Below are 21900 nucleotides of genomic sequence, written 5' to 3'. Positions count from 1 at the left end.
CTAAAGTATTCCCAAAAGTTCAGAAAGTTCAGTTTTCCAGTAATAGCCAAAGAAATTATTTTCATCCTTTTAGAAAGGAAATTTTCGAATACAAAAAAAAACTTATTTCCAGAAGTTTGGTTCCATACCTTAGGGAAGTAATGCGCAATTAATCGAAATATAGCTCTGTGGTCGGTTTCCTACCCCTCATAGTATACGGAGGGTTAACAAAAATAAGAAGTGGGATTTCAAAAATTGGTGTAACGGTCTTTATTCCATTTTTCTTCTCTTTGTCTTTTTGTTGACGATTATAACTTTAAAAAAATCTGTTTAAAAATTATTTTTGTGTTATAAAATTATTTATTTATTTATTTATTTATTTAATAAAGGGGGTGCCATCATTGCTGATGATTCCCCTATGTGTTATAAAATGAACGAAAGACTTCTTACAATGTACCAAGCAGTCTATTTAAAATCATTTGACCTCAAGAATTTGTTTATTTTGCGAAGAAGTCTATGGGGTCGGTCACCTTCCCCATGGCAATGCGCGTAAGAGTTTTGGTCATGGTGTACGAACGGTTAAAAGAAATGTCAAACGTTAGAGAAGAAACGTTAAACTTTAAAAAAACTTTAAAAAAAGAAAACGTTTAACGTTAAAAATTAACATCCAAAAGTTACAAAAAATTTGTCAAATGTTTCTATTATAAAAAATGCAAAGTAGTTAGAATAAAAAAATCTCAAAATACCTCCTTGAAGCGTATAATAAATTTATTAAATAAATAAATAAGTTTTATTAAATTTTAAGAAAATAAAACACCACATAAAAAAATTATCTAATAATTTTTTTATTATTCTTTGCCCTTTTGCTATTCTTCAAAGAAGATCTTAAAATTTTTACAGTATTAAAAAAAAGCAAAATGTCAAAAGGATAAAATCATGACTAAGAGTATTGCAGGAAGGATATTACTTCCGATTTACTCACAGTGTGGAGTCTTCTGTGGACAAAGAGGATTTTCTGTGGGGTCTCTCTTTCCTTTGCAGAAAATGCTGGGGCACTTTCTAAAAAGCAAACAATCGTGAGAATCTCCCTTTTCCGCCCTCATATAAAAATTAAACCCCTTATTCAGCGGAAATAAATCAAATAAAGCGTGGGCGGTACTCTCTGTTGACGCGTCCTTCCTGGCACCCACCACCCATCCCCCCAAGTTGCCACAAGTTCCTTCTTCGGTATATCCCCGCACATAAAATTGTGTCTGTGGATGATAAATAATGATGATGCCAGCCCGAATGATGACTCGTCTGGACACACAGGAGGAGCGACAAGAAATGATGCAGAAATGTATTAAGGGTGAAAGCATGGGAAATGGATTCAATTGAATAATTCAGAGATTGGGCAAAAGTGTGTTGCGAGAAAAAAAAATATATAATGGGATTTTCTATCGCTTCCTCACACAGCCGTGCGTTCATTTTTACCCAAGAATATACTCATTGAACCTTCTCACGGGGGCCTATTCTTGCAGCCATGTTTCAATGTTTAAGATTAAATTTTCTAAGCTGATTTCCACCCCCACACACACGTCTCAAGACTTTTTCAATATAATCCGCTTCCACGTTTTTTTCTTCTTCTTCAATTTCAATGAGAGAGATATTTCTACGACTGTTATAGATATTTTCTATAATTTTAAATTATATATATTCTTCGGTTCAACCTTTTCTGAATATAATGGTTGTTTCTATTTTAAAATATTCGTAGAATTTTGGGCAAATCAATGCTGGCAAATCCTCACTAAAGTGAATTTTCACACACAAAAATGCGGAGAAAAGTCACAGTGAAAATGAAGCTGAAAAAAAGACGAATTTTCCTCACACGGTGAAAAATGTTGGTACTATGAAAATTCGCGTCCGAAAAGTAAGAAGATAAGCGAGAGGAAATGTATTTGATTAAGTTTTCATGTTCATTTCAGCAGCACCCAGCCAAGCATATTTACATGGTGGGTTGGGTGGAGAAAAATTGAGTTTTCCACCCCTCACCCCCCCCCCCCCTGGCAGCCATGCAATGTTGGTGCATTTATTAGCTGAGGAAATGAATCTCCAACGCCATAGATTCATTCTTTTCTCTGCTGCAACTTGTGTGTGTGTGCTATCATGTTAGTTTTCCATTTTCCACTTCTTAAAATCCCCTTATATGCCAATCTCTTGCACTCCCTTTACTCACCACCACCAACACCCTGTCTCTGGGGACTTTCCATCCTTACTCCGATGTAGAGAAGTTAATTCCCACAGTCTGTGAAACTCAAACTTTGGTTCTTCTTCATCGTTTTATTGACTTCTCGCGAGAAGAAGGTAGTTGAACTAATTTAATTTTATGAATTAATCTGGAGAATCTCCTTGGTTGAATCTGAAATCGAAGGATTTTCTTCTTTTTTTTTTTTAATACAAACTGCATTGATTAATCTTTGATTATGTAAGGTTTTCGCGTGGTTTGAGTTTTTGGATTGAAAGGGAGATTGAACTCAAATATGAGCTTTTAAAATTAATTTCATTAAACAAAATGAAAACTGCAAAGAAAATTCAGATACATTTACTGCAAAGCTGCGTTGTATAGCTACGATAGTATTGCATATAAGTACTGCATTGATTTGCACTGATGTTGCACATGTTACTCACGGATATTTTATGAAAAATGCTTGAAAATTTGCATAAGAACTGTAGGTACATGAAAACTGTCTGAATACTGCAAAAAATCTTTAGGGATACTGCATTCTAAAACCGGAATAATACGGTGTGTAAGCCTACATAGCCAAAATATTTTTAAAAGAAAAACCAAAGCTTTTCTTGAGTATTTGGGTAGATTCTGTTACAAATCTTTTCATTTCTTTCCTTACAATTCATCAGTTAAAAGATTTTATTTCTTTGTTTAAATGAGTTTTTTAAAAGAAAATTACTTTTTCAGGGCTCTTTATAATTCTTTCTGACTGTTTTCTGGAACAACAAGTATTCAGCGACGTTTCGGTTTATTTAAAATTTTGTTTTAGAGCCTGATGATGGTTTTAAATAAACCAAAACGTCGCTGAAAGCGTGAAGACGGGCGTTTTAATTGACTGTCTCTGATAAGAAAAAACATCAACTTTTTCTTTATTTTTCTTTTATAGAACGACATCAGAACGGTTTAAAAACTCCATCTGTTATATCTTACAACAATCTTTCAAGTTTTTAGAAAAGAAAAGAAAAGATTTTTATCAGAATCTAATTTATTATTTTATTTCTCATAAGAAATTACTTAACTTGATGGTTTTCTTTAAACGCGGTTGGTGAATAAACTCCTTTCTGTAATTAAAATAAATTAATTGAATTTTCTTGATATCATGGCACCTTTATAAAATTTTCATCCATTAAATCCAGCTAAATTCGACATAAATTCAAAATTATTTTAATCTCATTTTTTTTTTATAAAAGAATAAATTAAATAACAACCTTTTGTGTGGGTTCTATTACTAAGGAATTTCCTACAACAAAATATTCTTTTCAAATGTAAAAATAAAAATTCTAAACCAAAAGAATTTCATGCAAAAAAAAATACGCTGAAAACAAAGAAATATATACAAAAGCATCCCTCTAATAATTCTACAGAGAGGGAGGAAAGCACACAGGGAAGAGTATCTCCATGGCATCCACCCTCGTAGACCCCACCGTCGCATAAATTTACTGACAATATTTTAATGTCATTTTACTTATTTCGAAATATATTACGGGAAATATTATCAAATTTGCTCCGCAACTGCCACAAGCAGTCACATCACAAAATATTCATGACAAATGAATCTCAATCGCACTGGGAAAGACTCCCTCCCTGTATGGAGTCCTCGCACTCGTTCTCTCGCTCCTTCTGGAGGAGTCATGGGTTGGAATTTTTCTACTTTTCGCGTCGGAGGGGTTGGGAGGGTGTTTTTGCGGGGGGTAGATATGGTTTCTTTCGGCACACCAGCTGGACCACACGGCACATTCCGGGGGTGGCATTCCCTCGGAGATTCCGCCGTGGCAGAAAAGTCGAGTGGCACGGCAAGTGTCGGTTGGCGTGTAAATATTTCACCAGAGTGAAATATTCTGCTGTGAGTATCATCTAAATGTAATAAGATGCGGCATTTGAATATCGTCGGGACATCATCACATCCACTGGGGACAGGAAGCTTCCCGAAACCCGTAGAGCTTTTTCGCATATATTTGGCTGGATGCCGCGAACAAGGAGGTGGGTTGGGTATCCACCTCTCCGCGCAAAAAAAACATTCGGTTATGGGGAAAGGGGAGTTGTTTTTGGGATGAAAAATATACACAAAGAAGTCTCCACCAGTACGCGGGGTTACGAGGAGGATGAATTTTCGTCATGTCGTCGTCATTTTCCCACCCAATGCTGCTTTCTATTTTTTTTTTCTTCACTCCTCTCATCCCCTGAGGCGTCTAGGCACGTCTCTCCCCTCTCTCTCAGCCCACAACTGAAGGATTTTCCAACACCACACACACACACATTTGGCTGGGAAAGCCCTCAGGGGCTTGACATGGACGAATTCCAAGGAGCGTGATGATATCTAAATTTGACGTCTTTATAAATTGTTGCGGAAGAATGCAAAAAATATGAATAAATAGCACCACTCGATGGAAAAGTCGCCACTATGTGGGTGATTGCGATGAATGTGGGTGGGAGTGAATAAGTCATCGTTGTCAAGTTTATTCTGCACATTCCCACGCAAAATAAAGAACAGTTAAGAGACTTCTAGGTGAGTGAATTAGAGAACAAAAGATTCCCCAAAAGAAAGTAGAAAAAGCTCTTTCTATGAGAAAAACAGCTAAAACGTTTAAACGAATCAAGTTTCAGTGGTGGGGTATTGGTGAAATTTTTATGAAAACGGGAAAACTTTTAAAGGCAAGTTTAGAGGAAACCAGGAGACTGAAGAAAGTGATTAAGATTTTGAAGATTCAGACTATACTATTTATAGACTTTTTATTTGTTTTTTGACTTCGTTAGAATTTTAATTAGGCAGAAAGTTGAGCTTGAAAATTTTCTAAACAATCAGCATTGAATTGAATTTTGATAGAATTTCAGCAATTTTTCCTCAATATTTTGAGATAAGAGAAAAGCTCTGGCTATATGTGTAGGTATTTTGCTGTATATGTAAGTAAAATTGCGTGAAAATAATTTTAAGAAATATTATGATATTGATAAAAACAAATAGATAGAAATAGACCGAAATAGAGCTTTCAGTAAGCTTACCCCAATGGGCTGAAAGCTCAATTTAAAAGTTGCATTAAAACAGAGTTTTTCATGCGAATTTTATTTCCAATACCCTCGAAGCTTTGAAGCTCTTATTCGTCCTGCAAAATGGTATCAATATATTTTTCGCAGAGTTGTTTATTTCCAACATTTCCATAAAATAATTCCATGAAAAAAAACTTTACAAAATCGATAACCTAGATAGGTATTATTGCGACCTACAGCAGTGACAATTACATATCTCTGATTGTCAATTATTCTATGGAATTTGTATTATGAAAAATTGACACTGAGGCATCAAATTTACAAGAAATGTGGTAAGGAAGGAGGAAGAACTATGTATATAGCTCAGTCTCTAGTTCAATATGCTTATTATCGGACTGTCATGAACGAACATGGCTGTGAGGTATATCGATATCGTCTCATGGATGCGTCACTCATCCCCCCATAACTTCTTCAATGTCTTCCCGGTCGTTTCTTCTATTGAGATTATATGACACAGATATCGAGAACGAATGCATTAGGGAATGTCATCGCCAATATTTCAATTCAATACGTGGAGTTTGCAATTTGAAGAATTTTCTCACAGTTCGCGTCACATGATGAATTGACATCCCTTTTTTTTTACCTCCCTTCTTTTTACATCCCTAATTACATAACAATCTCATTCAATAGTCTCCTGTCTCTATGGTGCGCGGGAAATAATACAAACGAGAACCTTTTCAATGGATATAAAACTCCTTGATGGGATATAAAAGTTCTCCTTTCAGTTTTTTTCCTCTCAATCTCCTAAAGGGCGCGCGCGATGTAGGAATAGGAGCGATGATACGATATGCAGAACATGGTGGTAGAATTCAAATTTCTCTTATTTAAATTCACAGAAATTCTTGCGGGTTGAAACAGATTTATTAAAATATGGCAAATGCCATGGGAAAATGATATAAAAGGCTCATATAAAATTTTATCATTATGTAAAATTCTTGTTCTATATATTCCTCAAAATTTTATCAGCCCCACAGATACGGGTGGCGGCTGTAAAATCCTCGGTAAAATCCCATCCATACACCTTACGGATCTTTCACGAATGCTACAGGAGGTGGATGGGGGGGGGGTAGAGAAAAGCCCCCGGAGGTTTAGCACCCTTCCGGTTGCTGACTCTACGAACGCCAGAGGTGTGAATAATCAAAATGCGAAAGTGGGGTTGTGTTCTTGAAAGGTGAGTATATTTCATTAAAATTTTAATTATACATATTACGGGGTGTGTGTAGTGCACCTGATGATGAATGGCACTTAAAGGGCTTTATGGGCAGTGTTTGTCAGATATGCGAACGAGGAGCTTTTTTGTGCTCCCTCAGACACCAACACCAGATAAATCATAAAAGCGTGAAAAGGATATTCTCGCATTTGGAATTTCACTCAAAATGGCCACTAAATGGCCCCCTCCAACTCCTCACACCTGTCACCTAAGTCACACACTTCACCCATAATGAATCATTCTCATTGCACGCAAAGTGCTAAATGCCCAATTTTTTAATAGACCTTACACAAGTAATCTTTTGTTCCCTTCCTCTTTATTGCATGAAGTCCTTGTAGTTTTTTAATTACACAGGCTCCTCAGAACGTGCTTAAGGGTAAAACTAAGTTGGTAGGTTAGTGCTGACAGGACTATGGTGATTGTTTGAAGATAAAGTCAATCATAACGCGTCCAGTTATTAGAGTTGGTATACCACAACGCGGATGGGTCAGTCTATGCGTTGTAATTTAATTTGTGAGTAATATTAGTAGGCAAAGTCGATTTTTTGTAAAATTTAGCAATTTGACAGATTAAAATGCTTATATCTTAAGTTCTATTAGACCTACAGAAATTTCTTGACTAGTTCTGGAAAGGTATTGAAATAAGCTATAATCTGACATATATTTTGATACATTTCAAGGTCACCTCCAGAACACAAAATGGCGGATTTATGTTCTACCAAAACAGTTTTTTGCACTTTTTGTTCCGAAGGAATGGTTCTAGAGGTTTCTGATGTTCTAGAAAGACGTAGATAATTGCAAAACCTTTAATTTGATACTAAGTTGAGTCAAATCGGACAAGCGGTTCAAGAGATATGGCTCTTAGAACTTTTCAAATTCAAGAATTTTTCAAATGGCTATATCTTCTAAACGGCGACATAGAATTTCTTCATTTTCGGACTGATGAAAGATATTGAGTCAGGCTACAACATATCAAAATTTAAAGGAAATCTATAACAGATGTTCGGAGATATTGCCCCTTAAAGTTAGGCAATTTTTGTTTTTGATTTTAGCGCCTCTTGCGGATGTTTTTGAAAATTGAAATGTTCTAGACAGTTGTAGGGCTTTTCAATACCTTTCATTTGATACCAAGATGGTCAAAATCGGTCAAGCCGTTCTCGAGATATATCGAAAAAACACTTTTTGCTTTAGGCCGCCATATTTGCTAAACCGCTAGACCGATTTTCAAGTATGAATTGTTGATGAAAACGTCTCACTGAGCTCTACAACATATTAAAATTTCAAATCGCTAGCTATAAGGGAAGTGGTTGACAGTAGTTCAAAATGGCGGACGGCGGCCATCTTGGATTTTGAAAATGCGAAAAAATGAAATTTTACACCCACATTTCTATAGAAAACTTCAAACCGGAAGTCTCTATCTGTTACCGTTCTCAAGCTATAAGGGAAAGTTTGGCGCACCGGCAGGCCGGCCGGCCGGATCAAAATTTTTCCACCACCACTTTCGTAATGTGGGATGTCTAAAACGTGCTCATACCAAGTTTGAGCCCGATCTGAGATGGTCGGTTTTTCCGACGATTACAATACTTGGTATGCCACGATTGTGGTATACCAACTAATTGAGGAATAAGACACTGTGCAATAAGACAATCTTTAAAATTATAAAGAAAATGACTTTTTCGTTTCATTTTTAAAATTAAATTAAAAAATTTATTAATTAATTTAAATTAATTCCTTTCAGTTACTTAAAATTTAAGAATCTCCAACTGATTTAAGAGTCCCTAAACGTTACGATTGTCGAGACAATAACATATATTAGCTGTGATTCTTTCTTCAAAGAAGCACAGCTTCTGTGTACACTCAAAAATGCAAAGTCGTCAGATCGGGCTCAAACTCGGGATGAGCACGAATTAGGGTCCCTACATTCCAAAAAACGTATGCGCCAAAAATCTTTCCGTCCGGCCGGCCGGCCGTCCGGAACCTTTTGCTAAACTACAAGAGAACGGTGATAGATAGAGACTTGCGGTCAACGGCAAAGTTCATATATTGGGTGGAAGACATCCAATTATGAAGTCAAATCCAACCCCCCACCCCCGCGTCCGCCATTTTGAATAACCCCTAAATTTTGTTTTCGCTATATCTCAGCCCCTGTAATAGCTAAAAATCTGAAATTTTGATATGTTGTAGGGGCCATCAAGAGCTTTCCAACGATACCTCATTTTCGAAAATCGGTCAAGCCGTTTAGTCAATATGGTCGCCACAATTTTTCATCGAAAATCGGCCATAACTCGAGAACGGCTTGACCGATTTTGATCAACCCGGGCTCAAATGAAAGATATTAATGAGCCCTACAACTGCTCGGAACATTGCAAGTTCAAAAAATGACCGCAAGTGGCGCTAAAATCGAAAATAAAATTTTCGATGAGTTTTCGATGAATATCTCGAGCACCGCTTTATAGAATTGCTTCAAATTTTGATATGTTATAGCTGGCTATAATATCTTTCATCATGCCAAAAATGAAGAAAATCTATGTAGCCGTTCCGGAGATATCGCGTTTTAAAGTTAACATGTCATATCTTGAGTTGCATAAGACCAACGCCCCGCGAAGCGGGGCGTTTTATATATACACATATAAAAGTAAAAGTAAAGTAAAATATATATATATATAAATGCATAGATATATACATATAAAAATGCAAAGATAAATATATATAAACTGCAAAGATAAAAATTAAATATAGCATGGATGGAACAGTATAAAGCGAAAGAACGGTAAGTAAAACTTACGGGCTGTGATTCTTTCTTTGTCAGTTAAATGTGAAATTGACTGAAAATTGAGGATGGGCAAATTTTGAGGAGAGACTTACTCGTGAGCCGAATCACAGCCAACGCCCGCCACGATTAAGGCTTTCTTCAAAATTTCTGCGCGTTGGCTGTGATTCGGCTCGCGAGTAAGTCTCTCCTCAAAATTTGCCCATCCTCAATTTTCAGTCAATTTCACATTTAACTGACAAAGAAAGAATCACAGCCCGTAAGTTTTACTTACCGTTCTTTCGCTTTATACTGTTCCATCCATGCTATATTTAATTTTTATCTTTGCAGTTTATATATATTTATCTTTGCATTTTTATATGTATATATCTATGCATTTATATATATATATATTTTACTTTACTTTTACTTTTATATTTTTCTTACTGACCAGTTTACATAAAGAAAAAAAAACATTCAAACATAATTTACCCCGAATTTATTGACATGTCGAGATAAATATTTAGATACCCATTAGACAAAATAAATTTTCTACACGGGAATGCCACACAATATTGTACTTGAATACCAATTTTGGGGAATAATTTCAAACACATGTCAAGAATTGCTTGGCGAGTTTGGGGGTATATATACCCATTGTGCGCATAAAAGATACCGCATGGTGACCAAATTGTGGCAACATAATTTACTTTTATCATTTTCTTTCAGTCCAATATTTCGGTGTGTCTCCATTTGAAAAGGAAAAAGTCCATTTAGGAGGTCATTTTATCCTTTCGCCCCAGACACACACAATTGTCTCTTCGCAAGAATAAACGATTCTGTGATTGAAGACAGAAACATGAAAAACTCACCATTATTATTGTGCTGATATCTCATTTATGCTGCTTTTGGTATTATGGTGTGCGGGGACTTTTTGATAGTGCCAGGGACTTTTATAGATATAAAACAATGATTGTGCGAGTTGTATTATCTCGCTGAAAGGGCAATGGGATGGGGTGCCGGGGGAGCAAACTCAAGTGCCGAAGAGAAATCCTGGCGGGGGGCTACACACACAGGATACAAGGGGAGAAGGGGGAGGAAAATGGAACAAAGAGTCGTATAAAATTGTAGCATTGAAAGGAATGAAAAGCTCAAATTCTTCTGTATTGAGTCACAATAAAACTAAGAGGGATGGAATGCAATCGTTGCTCACTTTTCCATCGTTAAGATTCCCCCGTACTTGGCATAGGGCGACAGACACTCAACACTTCTCGACGGTGTGTTATAAAAATGTGTGTACCGGGTGGGGTTGCGACAGAGGCAACGTGGCTCCCTGTTTGAAGTGTGGGCGGGTGGGTGGAGAGCAGCAGCATAGCGTACTACGGGGGAGAAACGGAAGTCACACCATCCCATACCCTAAACTCACAGCACATACCCATTCTTTCCGTGATGTTTTGGTGCCCGTGGCTGTGGATAGAAGATATGTGTAATCGCTTTTATCGGTTCCCCATATTCTCGTTCAATTCCTTTTATTTCCCATTCCCATCATCTCCCATCACCACCACTACTCTGTCATTACATTCTTGTTGTTAACTAAACGAACTTCATTTTCAACATTCCTACCGCCGCCCGTACCAATCTCAGCTTTCAAGACATTTTTACGCACACTACGGAGGTTATTTATGTTTTCCTTATCTATATAATAAAGAAAGGTCTGTTTGTTGGTGAACGTCGTTCCGACTTTTCTATACAAATCCACACCGTTTGTCCGATCGCGATGAAATTTGGTACAGAGTCTCCTTATAACAGGCGGTTTCAGATGGCCGTATTCATTTTCCCCCCAAAGCCCCCCTTCAGATAGCCCCCATAGAGATTTCATGCAGTTTTTGCAAATTTTTGAATTTGGCGCCTAAAGTGTTGTATGAAATTGATTTCTTCTCTTTGCAAATTTTTTCTTTTTCCTTCGATGAGAGCTTCCCATCTATATAATAAAGAAAGGCCTGTTTGTTGGTAATCGTCGTTCCGACTTTTCTATACAAATCCACACCGTTTATCCGATAGCGATGAAATTTGGTACAGAGGCTCCTTATAACAGGCGGTTTTAGATGGCCGTATTCATTTCCCCCCCAAAGCCCCCCTTCAGGTAGCCCCCATAGAGATTTCATGCAGTTTTTGCAAATTTTTGAATTTGGCGCCTAAAGTGTTGTATGAAAATGATTTCTTCTCTTTGCAAATTTTTTCTTTTTCCTTCGATGAGAGCTTCCCATCTATATAATAAAGAAAGGCCTGTTTGTTGGTAATCGTCGTTCCGACTTTTCTATACAAATCCACACCGTTTATCCGATAGCGATGAAATTTGGTACAGAGGCTCCTTATAACAGGCGGTTTTAGATGGCCGTATTCATTTCCCCCCCAAAGCCCCCCTTCAGGTAGCCCCCATAGAGATTTCATGCAGTTTTTGCAAATTTTTGAATTTGGCGCCTAAAGTATTGTATGAAATTGATTTCTTCTCTTTGCAATTTTTTTCTTTTGGGTTTGATAAGTGGCCCAAATCTGCCTTTAAACCATCACAATTTATTTTCTCTCTAAAATTTGCGCGAAGCGCAACAAATCCCCGCGAAGCGGGGCGAGGTAAATTGGAGCGAAGCGACAATTTACCTCGTTATTATATGAATTTTCCGAATTTTCATTAGATCAAATATCTTTATAGGAAAGCTTATTAAAGGTGGGGTGGGGATGTTTTGGAATTCTTTGGTAGTCACTATTTTAAGGAGAAATGAGCTTTTTGAAATGCAATGGAGGCGCCGGGTTATAAGGACGCAACAAGATATCAAATAGGGAATATTTTAGGATTTTTTTTTAAATTTAGAAGCTAAAAATAATTTTTAAAAAATGATTAAAAGATCGTAATTTACGAAAAAAATTAGGCTACAGCATTCGAATAAGGAGCTTTTGAGAATTTGTGAAATTTTAATGCTTCTTTTCCGCTAAGTTTGAAGTCTTTTGACGTTTTCTGTTTTTTTTTTCTAACGTTTGTAGTGTCTATTGAAAACGTTAATTATTGAAGTTTTAAACGTTTGACTCTTCTTTATCTAACCTTCAAGCTTAGAATCATTAAAAGTGTGTTGATGGAGACGCCTGGTTGCTTCCAAGCCCCCTCTCAATTGTTTCTATTTATCGTTTTTAAACAATTTATTTGTTATAAATTTTGAAAAACATCTAAATGGATTGAATCTGTATTGATAAAAAAAATAACCCAGATATGTTTTTATTATTTGGTGTACTCGGAAATTTTATTTTACAAGCTTTGAATGCATAAAACCGTTTTAGGAAGAGTTTTAAGACTTTGTTGCGGCCGCAAGTTAAATTCCGTTAAATTTCACCCAATCAAATTTGAAAATATTCATCGCCCCCTTCCATGATCTCAGCGCCAAGATCAACTCTACCGGATTTTGATGTCATATTGAGCAATCGCTCAAGATGACAACTATATACACACATAACCACTTCCGGTTGGGCGTTCAGAGTGAACAGATTGAAATTCTCAGTGGATATTTCCAAAAATTAAATTATCGTTCAAAATTGTCGTGAAAAATCAAATAAGAAATTAAAATATTGTTAAATAGTTGTGTGAGGTGCAGGGAAAATTATTATTGTTAAATAAAGTTGGTGGATTGTGTCAAGAAAATTGGATTTTCCTTCCACCGCGTTGCGGACCGTGTTGCATCATCCTCATCGGCTTTGGGGCGCTATTTCTCCGGCTGCTGCAATCGACAAAATTTCTGGCCTTCGCGCCGGACCAAGGACCAAGGATTAATTATCTTTTTACCTGTATATTTCAAGGTGCGAATATCAGAGCTTGTGAGGGGCGAATCAGTAGTGAGAAGAGAGGCACATTTCTTTATCTTAATTATTTCTTTCTTTCAACACAAATCTCAAAGGTGAGAAGGGGGATCATTGTGGAGAAGCTTTGGAGGAGCTTTTGGGCTGAAGGAGTGAGGAGGCAATTCTAATTCTTTTTCTTTTCCGACTACACTTTACAAAGGTACGTGTGACATAATTTCTGGTCCTTCGAGCCGGAGCAAGGACCAAGGATTAATTATCTTTTTACCTGTATATTTCAAGGTGCGAATATCAGAGCTTGTGAGGGGCGAATCAGTAGTGAGAAGAGAGGCACATTTCTTTATCTTAATTATTTCTTTCTTTCAACACAAATCTCAAAGGTGAGAAGGGGGATCATTGTGGAGAAGCTTTGGAGGAGCTTTTGGGCTGAAGGAGTGAGGAGGCAATTCTAATTCTTTTTCTTTTCCGACTACACTTTACAAAGGTACGTGTGACATAATTTCTGGTCGTCTTCGAGCCTTCATTGGGAAGGAATCAGCTAGAGCTCGCAACCATGATCTTCAGGCAGAGAGGTGGCATTGTTTCAACCATCACCCGCATTGAGGGATTAGTGAATGGCCTCACCGAATCAGAAATACCCCTCCTGGGGACACGTGAGGTCCTGGAATCCCAGTTGAGGCTTGTGGGGCAAATGAGAAACAAGTTTCTGGTGGTGCAAACAACAATCATCACTGATCAAAAGGATGAGGAGAAAAAGAAGACTGAAGTGGAGTACCAAAAGGAAATTCTCGACAGGTGTGATGCGCTTACACTCAACATCACATCTATGCTTCAACAGGCCCCTTCTGATCCAGCTGGTGAGTCCAAATCAGATTTATGCGATTTCATGCGCGAGATTATGCAACAGAATCAAAAATACATGATGGACCTTGTGAATGCCCTCTCACATGGCCAAGGAAGTGGCCAAATCCCCAATTATCATCCTCCTACCGTCACGAAATTGCCCCAAATACAGCTCCCAGCGTTTGATGGAAAATATAGCGACTGGCTATCATTTAGAGACCGATTTCAATCCTCCGTTATTGACCACCCCGCCCTGTCTGATGTACAGAAGCTTGATTATCTAAAGTCTGCCCTCACCTCCCACGCTGCCTCCACAATCAAGCACCTGAGTACCACCGCAACAAATTTTCCTATCGCATGGGACCTCTTAGTGCAACGATTTGAACGGAAAAATGAAATTGTTGCTGACCACATTCGATCCCTTTATTCCATCCCCCGTGTGAGTTCATCCGACACCCAAGCCATGCACCAAGTCTACAACACCCTGTCTGAAAGTGTGATGGCCCTAGATGCAATGGAGATTACAGGAAGAGATCCATGGATTGTCCAATTTGTGCTAGATAAATTGGATACCGAATCAAAGGTGTTATGGGGACGCGAATGTGGAACTGATGTGCCCTCTTTACCCATGTTCAAGAAGTTTCTTATGCAGAGATGTGTTGATGCCCAAAATTCCACTGAGAATCCTACCACTGAGAACGACAGCCCTACCCCAAGAAACCAAAGGTTTGCCAAATCAAATGTTCACCAACGCCAACTTGCTGTAACCCAATCGGAAGCTCCCAAACCAAACTGTCAATGCTGTGCACAGGCCCTACATCCTTTGTACAGATGTCCAAAGTTCTTGTCGATGTCCGCCTTCGAGAGATATGATGTGGTTAAACGCCTTGGCCTTTGTAGAAACTGCCTAGATCCTCACATGACCAACAGCTGTACCTTCCGAGTATGCCGAAAATGCCAAGGCAAACACAACATTCTTCTCCACGAAAAGTTTGTCAATGAAACCAATCCAACCAATCCAACCAATCCGCCCAATCCATCCGTTCCTACAACACCACCAAACCCAACGACCCAGAATGTAAGCGAACCCTCGCCTCCAAATTCCGCGTCTCTGGTGGGGGTTGCTTCTGCCCAGAGAACTCGAGTATATTTGATGACCGCCAGGGTAGATGTACTTGATGTTGATGGGAGAAGAGTTCCGTGCCGTCTGCTTCTCGATGGAGGAGCGGAAGTGAATGTCATCACCAGTGAGCTTGCCCAGAAGCTCAGAATCCCAAAACGCCAATCCAATGTTGCAGTTGTTGGGGTGGGAGGTCACCAGACCAAGATTCGCCACCAAATGACTGCCACCATTTGCTCCCAAATATCTGAACACACCTTCACATTTGAATGCCAGGTCATGCCCAAGGCCACGGGCAACATACCTGGCTGGATCACCGACAAAATGCAGTACGACATTCCACAACATGTGACCCTCGCTGATCCGCTTTGGGCTGACCAGAAGCCCATTGATATCATCGTTGGTGGAGATGTCTTCTGGTTTAGTCTCCTCACAAATGTGATTTCTCTTGGCCCAGGAATGCCCCATTTGAGAGAGACTGTCTTTGGGTATGCCATTGTGGGGGAACAACACTCTGTGCCTACCAACGGGGGCGTTGTTTGCCATACTACCACATCAACATTGGAAAATACCTCAGAGGGATTGCAAAACAATATTTCAGTTACCCATGAGACAGAATTCGCGGAAGGGAATGTCGTCGATACACATTCATGCACACCAGAAGATAGATTTTCCGTGAATTTGCCCTACAAAGGAAATCCCGTGCTTGGAGAATCTCATTGTCAAGTAATTTCCCACTTACCACAAGAAGTCCCATCCAATGCTTGCACGGAAGTCACTCAGCATCAGTGTGAGGCGAAGTTCTTGCTGATCGAAGCAACTGTCCAGGAAGATTCAGATGCAATTTCACTAAAGAAGGATGACTCCAATTGCGTCCATTTGTGGAAATCTGTGCCCAAGGCAAATGAGACGCAACCTCAAATGAATCCAGGCGATGATGCTAAATCCATCCAACAACATTTTCCCAGGAATCGCGGGAATATTGCCTCAGGATTGTTCTGGGATTCCATTCCGGAAAAGTGTCTCCTTTCTTCTCTTCTGGACGGCACCCAGGAGGTGGAAATCAAGCGTAGTATAGCAACCATCGTCTCAAAGTTGAGGATCCCTTGGAATGTGAGTCCGCCTGGGAATGTTATTCAAGCGCGAAATGGCTGTTCTCAGGAATTGTTGCATCCGGCCTTGTTCAAACCACCTTGGTGGATTCCATGCTTCACCCTTCCAGTCACAGCTGATCTTTTGTGTTGTGATCCAAATGTTAAAGCCTACGGAAGAAAAACTTACGCTACAATGCTCAACGAAAACTACATGACACTCTTCATATCCAATTCCAAAGCAAACCCTGCACATTTCATACCCCGGGGAGTATTTTCATCCAAATTCCGGGGCAATGATTTGTGGTTGAAGATTCTAAACTGGCCTGTTAAACCTCCAAAGTGTTGGTCAGTCCCATTCATTGATTATCCAAGGAGAATTGTAGCACAATGCTGGAACCTAATCCATCGATTTCATACGGTGAACTACTCCGGATTCATAGTGCTGCGGATTGTTAGAAAACTCTTGAAGGCACTTGTGAGAAAACACCCAAATTTGTTGTCAAAGAATCTGATCATTCTGCCCATTCCCAAAAATAACCTCAAGTTGTTCAACATACTGCCGACCCTGACATCTGTGTGTGTTGAGTGCATAAGGTTTGCAACCCGGGGAGGTGTGGAAAAGGTGGAACACAAGATCATTCATACCTTCATCAAAGCGAGAATTTATGCGACGCATTCCGGACTTCATACATTTCACACTCAGCATGAGGATTCTGGACTTCCTTTCGGTAGTCCAGCCCGGGGAGAATGTTGCGGCCGCAAGTTAAATTCCGTTAAATTTCACCCAATCAAATTTGAAAATATTCATCGCCCCCTTCCATGATCTCAGCGCCAAGATCAACTCTACCGGATTTTGATGTCATATTGAGCAATCGCTCAAGATGACAACTATATACACACATAACCACTTCCGGTTGGGCGTTCAGAGTGAACAGATTGAAATTCTCAGTGGATATTTCCAAAAATTAAATTATCGTTCAAAATTGTCGTGAAAAATCAAATAAGAAATTAAAATATTGTTAAATAGTTGTGTGAGGTGCAGGGAAAATTATTATTGTTAAATAAAGTTGGTGGATTGTGTCAAGAAAATTGGATTTTCCTTCCACCGCGTTGCGGACCGTGTTGCATCATCCTCATCGGCTTTGGGGCGCTATTTCTCCGGCTGCTGCAATCGACAAAATTTCTGGCCTTCGCGCCGGACCAAGGACCAAGGATTAATTATCTTTTTACCTGTATATTTCAAGGTGCGAATATCAGAGCTTGTGAGGGGCGAATCAGTAGTGAGAAGAGAGGCACATTTCTTTATCTTAATTATTTCTTTCTTTCAACACAAATCTCAAAGGTGAGAAGGGGGATCATTGTGGAGAAGCTTTGGAGGAGCTTTTGGGCTGAAGGAGTGAGGAGGCAATTCTAATTCTTTTTCTTTTCCGACTACACTTTACAAAGGTACGTGTGACAGACTTCTAATGCAAAATTTCAGGAATTTAGCATAAGAATTGATTTTTCTAGACAATTTTGAAAACAGACTTTGTGAAAATTCGTGAAAATGGGCCTTATTCAGCGACCAAGAAACTTTTGAAATATTTGAATTTTTTACTGAAATTTCAAGATTTCAAGCGAATTTCAAGAGTTTCTTGGTCACTGAATAAGGCCCAATATCTATGTTAAAAATCTTCATGAATTCTTATTAAATTCTGCCACAAAATTGAAAGGTAGAGTAGGTATTGATTATATGTAACTATGTTCGCTATATGCTGCTTGGTGAAAGCATAAAAAAAATCTCAAGTCTTCATTTCACGATACATCTGCAATTGACAACATAACTTGCAACTTTTTCACCCCTCAACTCCCCCTATTTTCCTCATCAAAACTCCACCATATTGATACAAGTCTATTGAGCCGGAAGTGTAAAAATCCTGACTGATATAACCCATCGCGGAAAAATTGTGGTAAACTCTTTGGCAAGAATGACATGGGAGTCAACACACACATATGGAATGAAAAGCGGGAAAATGCCAAGTGTTGAATTGAGAACTTTGGTGTTGTACAATAAATTTACACATTGAGAGTGAAGAAATTTATATATAACTTTTCCTATCATTATAAATAAATACATAAATAACAGTAAAGAAAAAACGTACCACAAACTGAAATTGAGTTGTCATTCCGAATGAGTAGCACGTACATCTGCAATTCAATTCGTGAAAATATGCCATCATTTATGATTTTCAATTTGTTTCGCCTGTGAAACACTCACCACGACCAATACCCTACGGAGGAATCGCGCACGGTGCCCTCCAGAGGGTTGGTGTATTGTGATAAGTATATGATACGTTTCCGGGGGGATTTGAATGGTAGGGAGCAAGAAGAAGCGAATACGGGGGCATCCTTGCGGGCGGCAATTCCGATCTACCACAGCTTTCTATTAGATTTTCTTACTTGCTGTGTGAGTATCAGGCATCAGCACAATTTATCAAAATCCTATATAACAACAGGAAGAGGAACAAATTGACGACCAATTTTACTATGCGAAACATTTTCCTAACATGAGCTTTTTTCTTTTTCAACATATAACTGTAAAGTTTTCCTTGAGCTTTTTTTCATCATTTTTCTTTCCAATATCTATTCACATTTTCTATTTCATTTAGATGAAAAAGATATTAAAGTTGAAAGAAAAATGCATGTGTGACACAATTTTCTACCAACATTGTGTGGATTTCCCTAGAATTTGTAATTCAGAAGCATTTTCCGGTAATAATATAAAATTCAAATGAATGGCAAATTGCTGGGGAAATAGGAGAGACCGATGTCAAAAGGTGTGTAAAATTCCCGAAATTCCCTTTCGGTGTATGAATGGGTATAATGTGATATATGGAAAACGCTGAGGTCGTCGTATATACTTGATGGTATAGGCAAATGTAATTGATCATAGCGACAATCTATTTGATAATTCAATTCAAATTGAACCACAATCAATTGACACGATTTGTACTTTTGTCCACAATTTCCTCTTCCAACCCCGTATAGCGCGCGAATATATAGCCCCATGGGCGCACATCGAATTCGTATTGTGATGAAGATTTAACACATGCGGGGAAATCATGGGGAAAACCTCATAATTCAGGAATACTCCACAACACTGCTGTGTGTGTAGGGATATGCGGATTCGGTGGGAAATTTTATCGGATATTTCGGGCACGTCCCTCTCTTTCGGGGGTGCCACCTATCGAAATAAAACATTTTATTTTTTGACGTATCACTCCAAATAATATTTCACAATATTTGCTGCTTACATATACATATATTTTCAATCCGTGAAAATGAAAAATATATGCAGAGCAGGGGCTGATCCCATTGTATTGGGTTGGGCCCCACACCACCACCACCCGCCGAGGAGCCTTCGGGAGAGTACTTCAATGACGGGGTAGAATGGGAAATGCCAGCAGGAAGTGGTACGTGATGTGCTTTATATCCATTGTGAATATTTGAAATGCATCCACACACACCCCCTTCAATCTCCATCTGACTGAGTGGTGGTTTGGGGGTGCCCCTAAAGTGGGTCGGTTAGTGCGGGAAGGTGGTAGTACATTTGTATGGGGAATCAGTCACTCTTGGATGTTGGTAAATTTGACGAAAAGACAAGTTTCACTTTACCCTGCAGAGAGCTGGGCGATTTGCGGGGGTAGTACTTCCCCCGCCCCGAAATTGCCACGCGAAATGTGCTTCTCTTTATTCACTCTTCACATGTCCATCAACAGAGATCACCATAAATTTCAACAAGTAAGAGCAAGCTCATCTATTCTTGTCCATAGATTGATTACCAAAACCAAAGCTCCTGAATGAAGCCCCAATGAGCAGAGCTGAAGGTCTTAAGGATTTATTCTAATGGGAATAACTTTAACCATTTAGCAGATTTATTTTACACTTAAATATTATATATTTTTTAGTTCCATTACTACAGAATTTAGTAGCAATTTATTAAAAATTTGAATGACAGTGTAGGATGTTTTAGGCTTTAATTTTTTTTTGGAAAAAAACGATCCTATTTTATTAATTCTTATATAAGAAACGAGGTAAATTGTCGCTTCGCTCCAATTTACCACGCCCCGCTTCGCGGAGATTTGTTGCGCTTCGCGCAAGTTTTAGAGAGAAAATAAATTGTGATGGTTTAAAGGCAGATTTGGGCCACTTATCAAACCCAAAAGAAAAAATTTGCAAAGAGAAGAAATCAATTTCATACAATACTTTAGGCGCCAAATTCAAAAATTTGCAAAAACTGCATGAAATCTCTATGGGGGCTACCTGAAGGGGGGCTTTGGGGGGAAAATGAATACGGCCATCTGAAACCGCCTGTTATTAGGGGCCTCTGTACCAAATTTCATCGCGATTGGTCAAACGGTGTGGATTTGTATAGAAAAGTCGGAACGACGATTACCAACAAACAGGCCTTTCTTTATTATATAGATTAAATTAAAATAATTTTGAATATCTGTTAAATTGACCTACATATAATTTAAGCTTTCGAGGGCTACATTGTAAAACCGGCTAACTTTGAATGAGCTCCGAACCGATTTAGCCGTTTTTACAATGTAGCCCTCGCTTTATCTGATATAGGAAAATTAAAGTTTTTAATTATCTCTGATGTTGTAATACTTAAACAGTTTACATACAGTAAATGCAATATCAGTACGGTATCAATGCTGGTATTCATGCAATACTACCGCAGCTACCACGCAGTTTTGCAGTAAATGTAATAGAAGAAAGAAGATCATTAGTATCTACAATTTTGAGTGACACTGGAAGCTACAAGCGAATAATTTTCGGATTAAATTCAAGTCCAGCGATTTTTCAATCCATAATGGATCAAATTTTGGCCGGAATTCCTCAAATCTCTTGCTTTATTGATGATATTTTAATTGGCGGGAAAAATGTAGAAGATTGCGAGAAAATTTTAAGAAAAGTACTTTCGAGATTGAGAAAATTTAATGTAAAAGCAAATAGAGAGAAGTGCGTCTTCTCTAAAAATTCAGTTGAATATTTGGGACATTTGTTGTCTAAAGAAGGCATAAGACCATTGTTGGATAAACTCGAAGCGAATAAATTAGCAGAAAGATCACAAAATGTGACTCAATTAAAATCATACATTATAATTTAGCAGGGTTGTAGTAGAGGTGCTGCCTTTGCTAATAAGAAAAAGCCTTAATGCCGGAAAAAAAATACGACAATGCACGCTAAATTTGATTGACACAGAGCAAACCATCATGACAGAGAATTTTGAGGTAATCCACATAATAACTAATTATATTTCTAAAAATAATTGTGTCTTCATGGCTAATTAGTACAAGTTTGTACTAATTAGCCAAGAAGGCACAATTGAAGAATACATAGGTATTACTAAATTGTTCAGAGTTTATAAAGGCAATATTCATCATGATCAAAATTAACACCAAAAAGAACAAACATGGATATTCATATGTGCATACGAGTTATACATATTTGATGGATGAAAATCTTATAAAGGTGTTTGAGGGTATATTATGTAACTCTCCGAGTGCTGGGTCCTTGTACGTACAGTTCTTATGAGCCACCCAGCACACTGAGAGTTACATAGTACGCCCTCTAATAACAAGACAATTCAACTTTTTTAGTTTGAAGCAATTTCAACCTCATTCTAAAGATATTAATAATATAAACAACGTTTGGTCAATAAATGCTTCAGAAAAGCTAAAAATAAATTTAATTTTTCCCTTTA

General features: G+C 38.2%; 1 protein-coding gene across 2 annotated transcripts; it reads left to right on the top strand.

Annotated features, from left to right (window-relative positions):
- Positions 1-12615: 12615 nt before the first annotated feature.
- Positions 12616-17604, top strand: LOC129790138 (uncharacterized). 2 transcript variants are annotated; one of them, XM_055827453.1, is made up of 5 exons: positions 12616-13091; positions 13190-13293; positions 13374-13471; positions 13576-17490; positions 17595-17604. In XM_055827453.1, exon 4 carries the CDS (start codon positions 13645-13647, stop codon positions 16969-16971), a length of 3327 nt encoding a protein of 1108 aa, XP_055683428.1. In that variant the 5' UTR covers positions 12616-13091; positions 13190-13293; positions 13374-13471; positions 13576-13644; the 3' UTR covers positions 16972-17490; positions 17595-17604. The 2 variants fall into 2 exon arrangements, with proteins under 2 accessions (XP_055683428.1, XP_055683427.1); XM_055827452.1 differs by lacking the exon at positions 17595-17604 and adding an exon at positions 17491-17590 and having other exon boundaries at positions 13576-17392.
- The last annotated feature ends 4296 nt before the right edge of the window (positions 17605-21900 follow it).

This window comes from Lutzomyia longipalpis, chromosome 2 (assembly GCF_024334085.1).
Source record: "Lutzomyia longipalpis isolate SR_M1_2022 chromosome 2, ASM2433408v1".
Taxonomy (NCBI): domain Eukaryota; kingdom Metazoa; phylum Arthropoda; class Insecta; order Diptera; family Psychodidae; genus Lutzomyia; species Lutzomyia longipalpis.
This window is presented reverse-complemented; position numbering and strand designations above follow the sequence as displayed.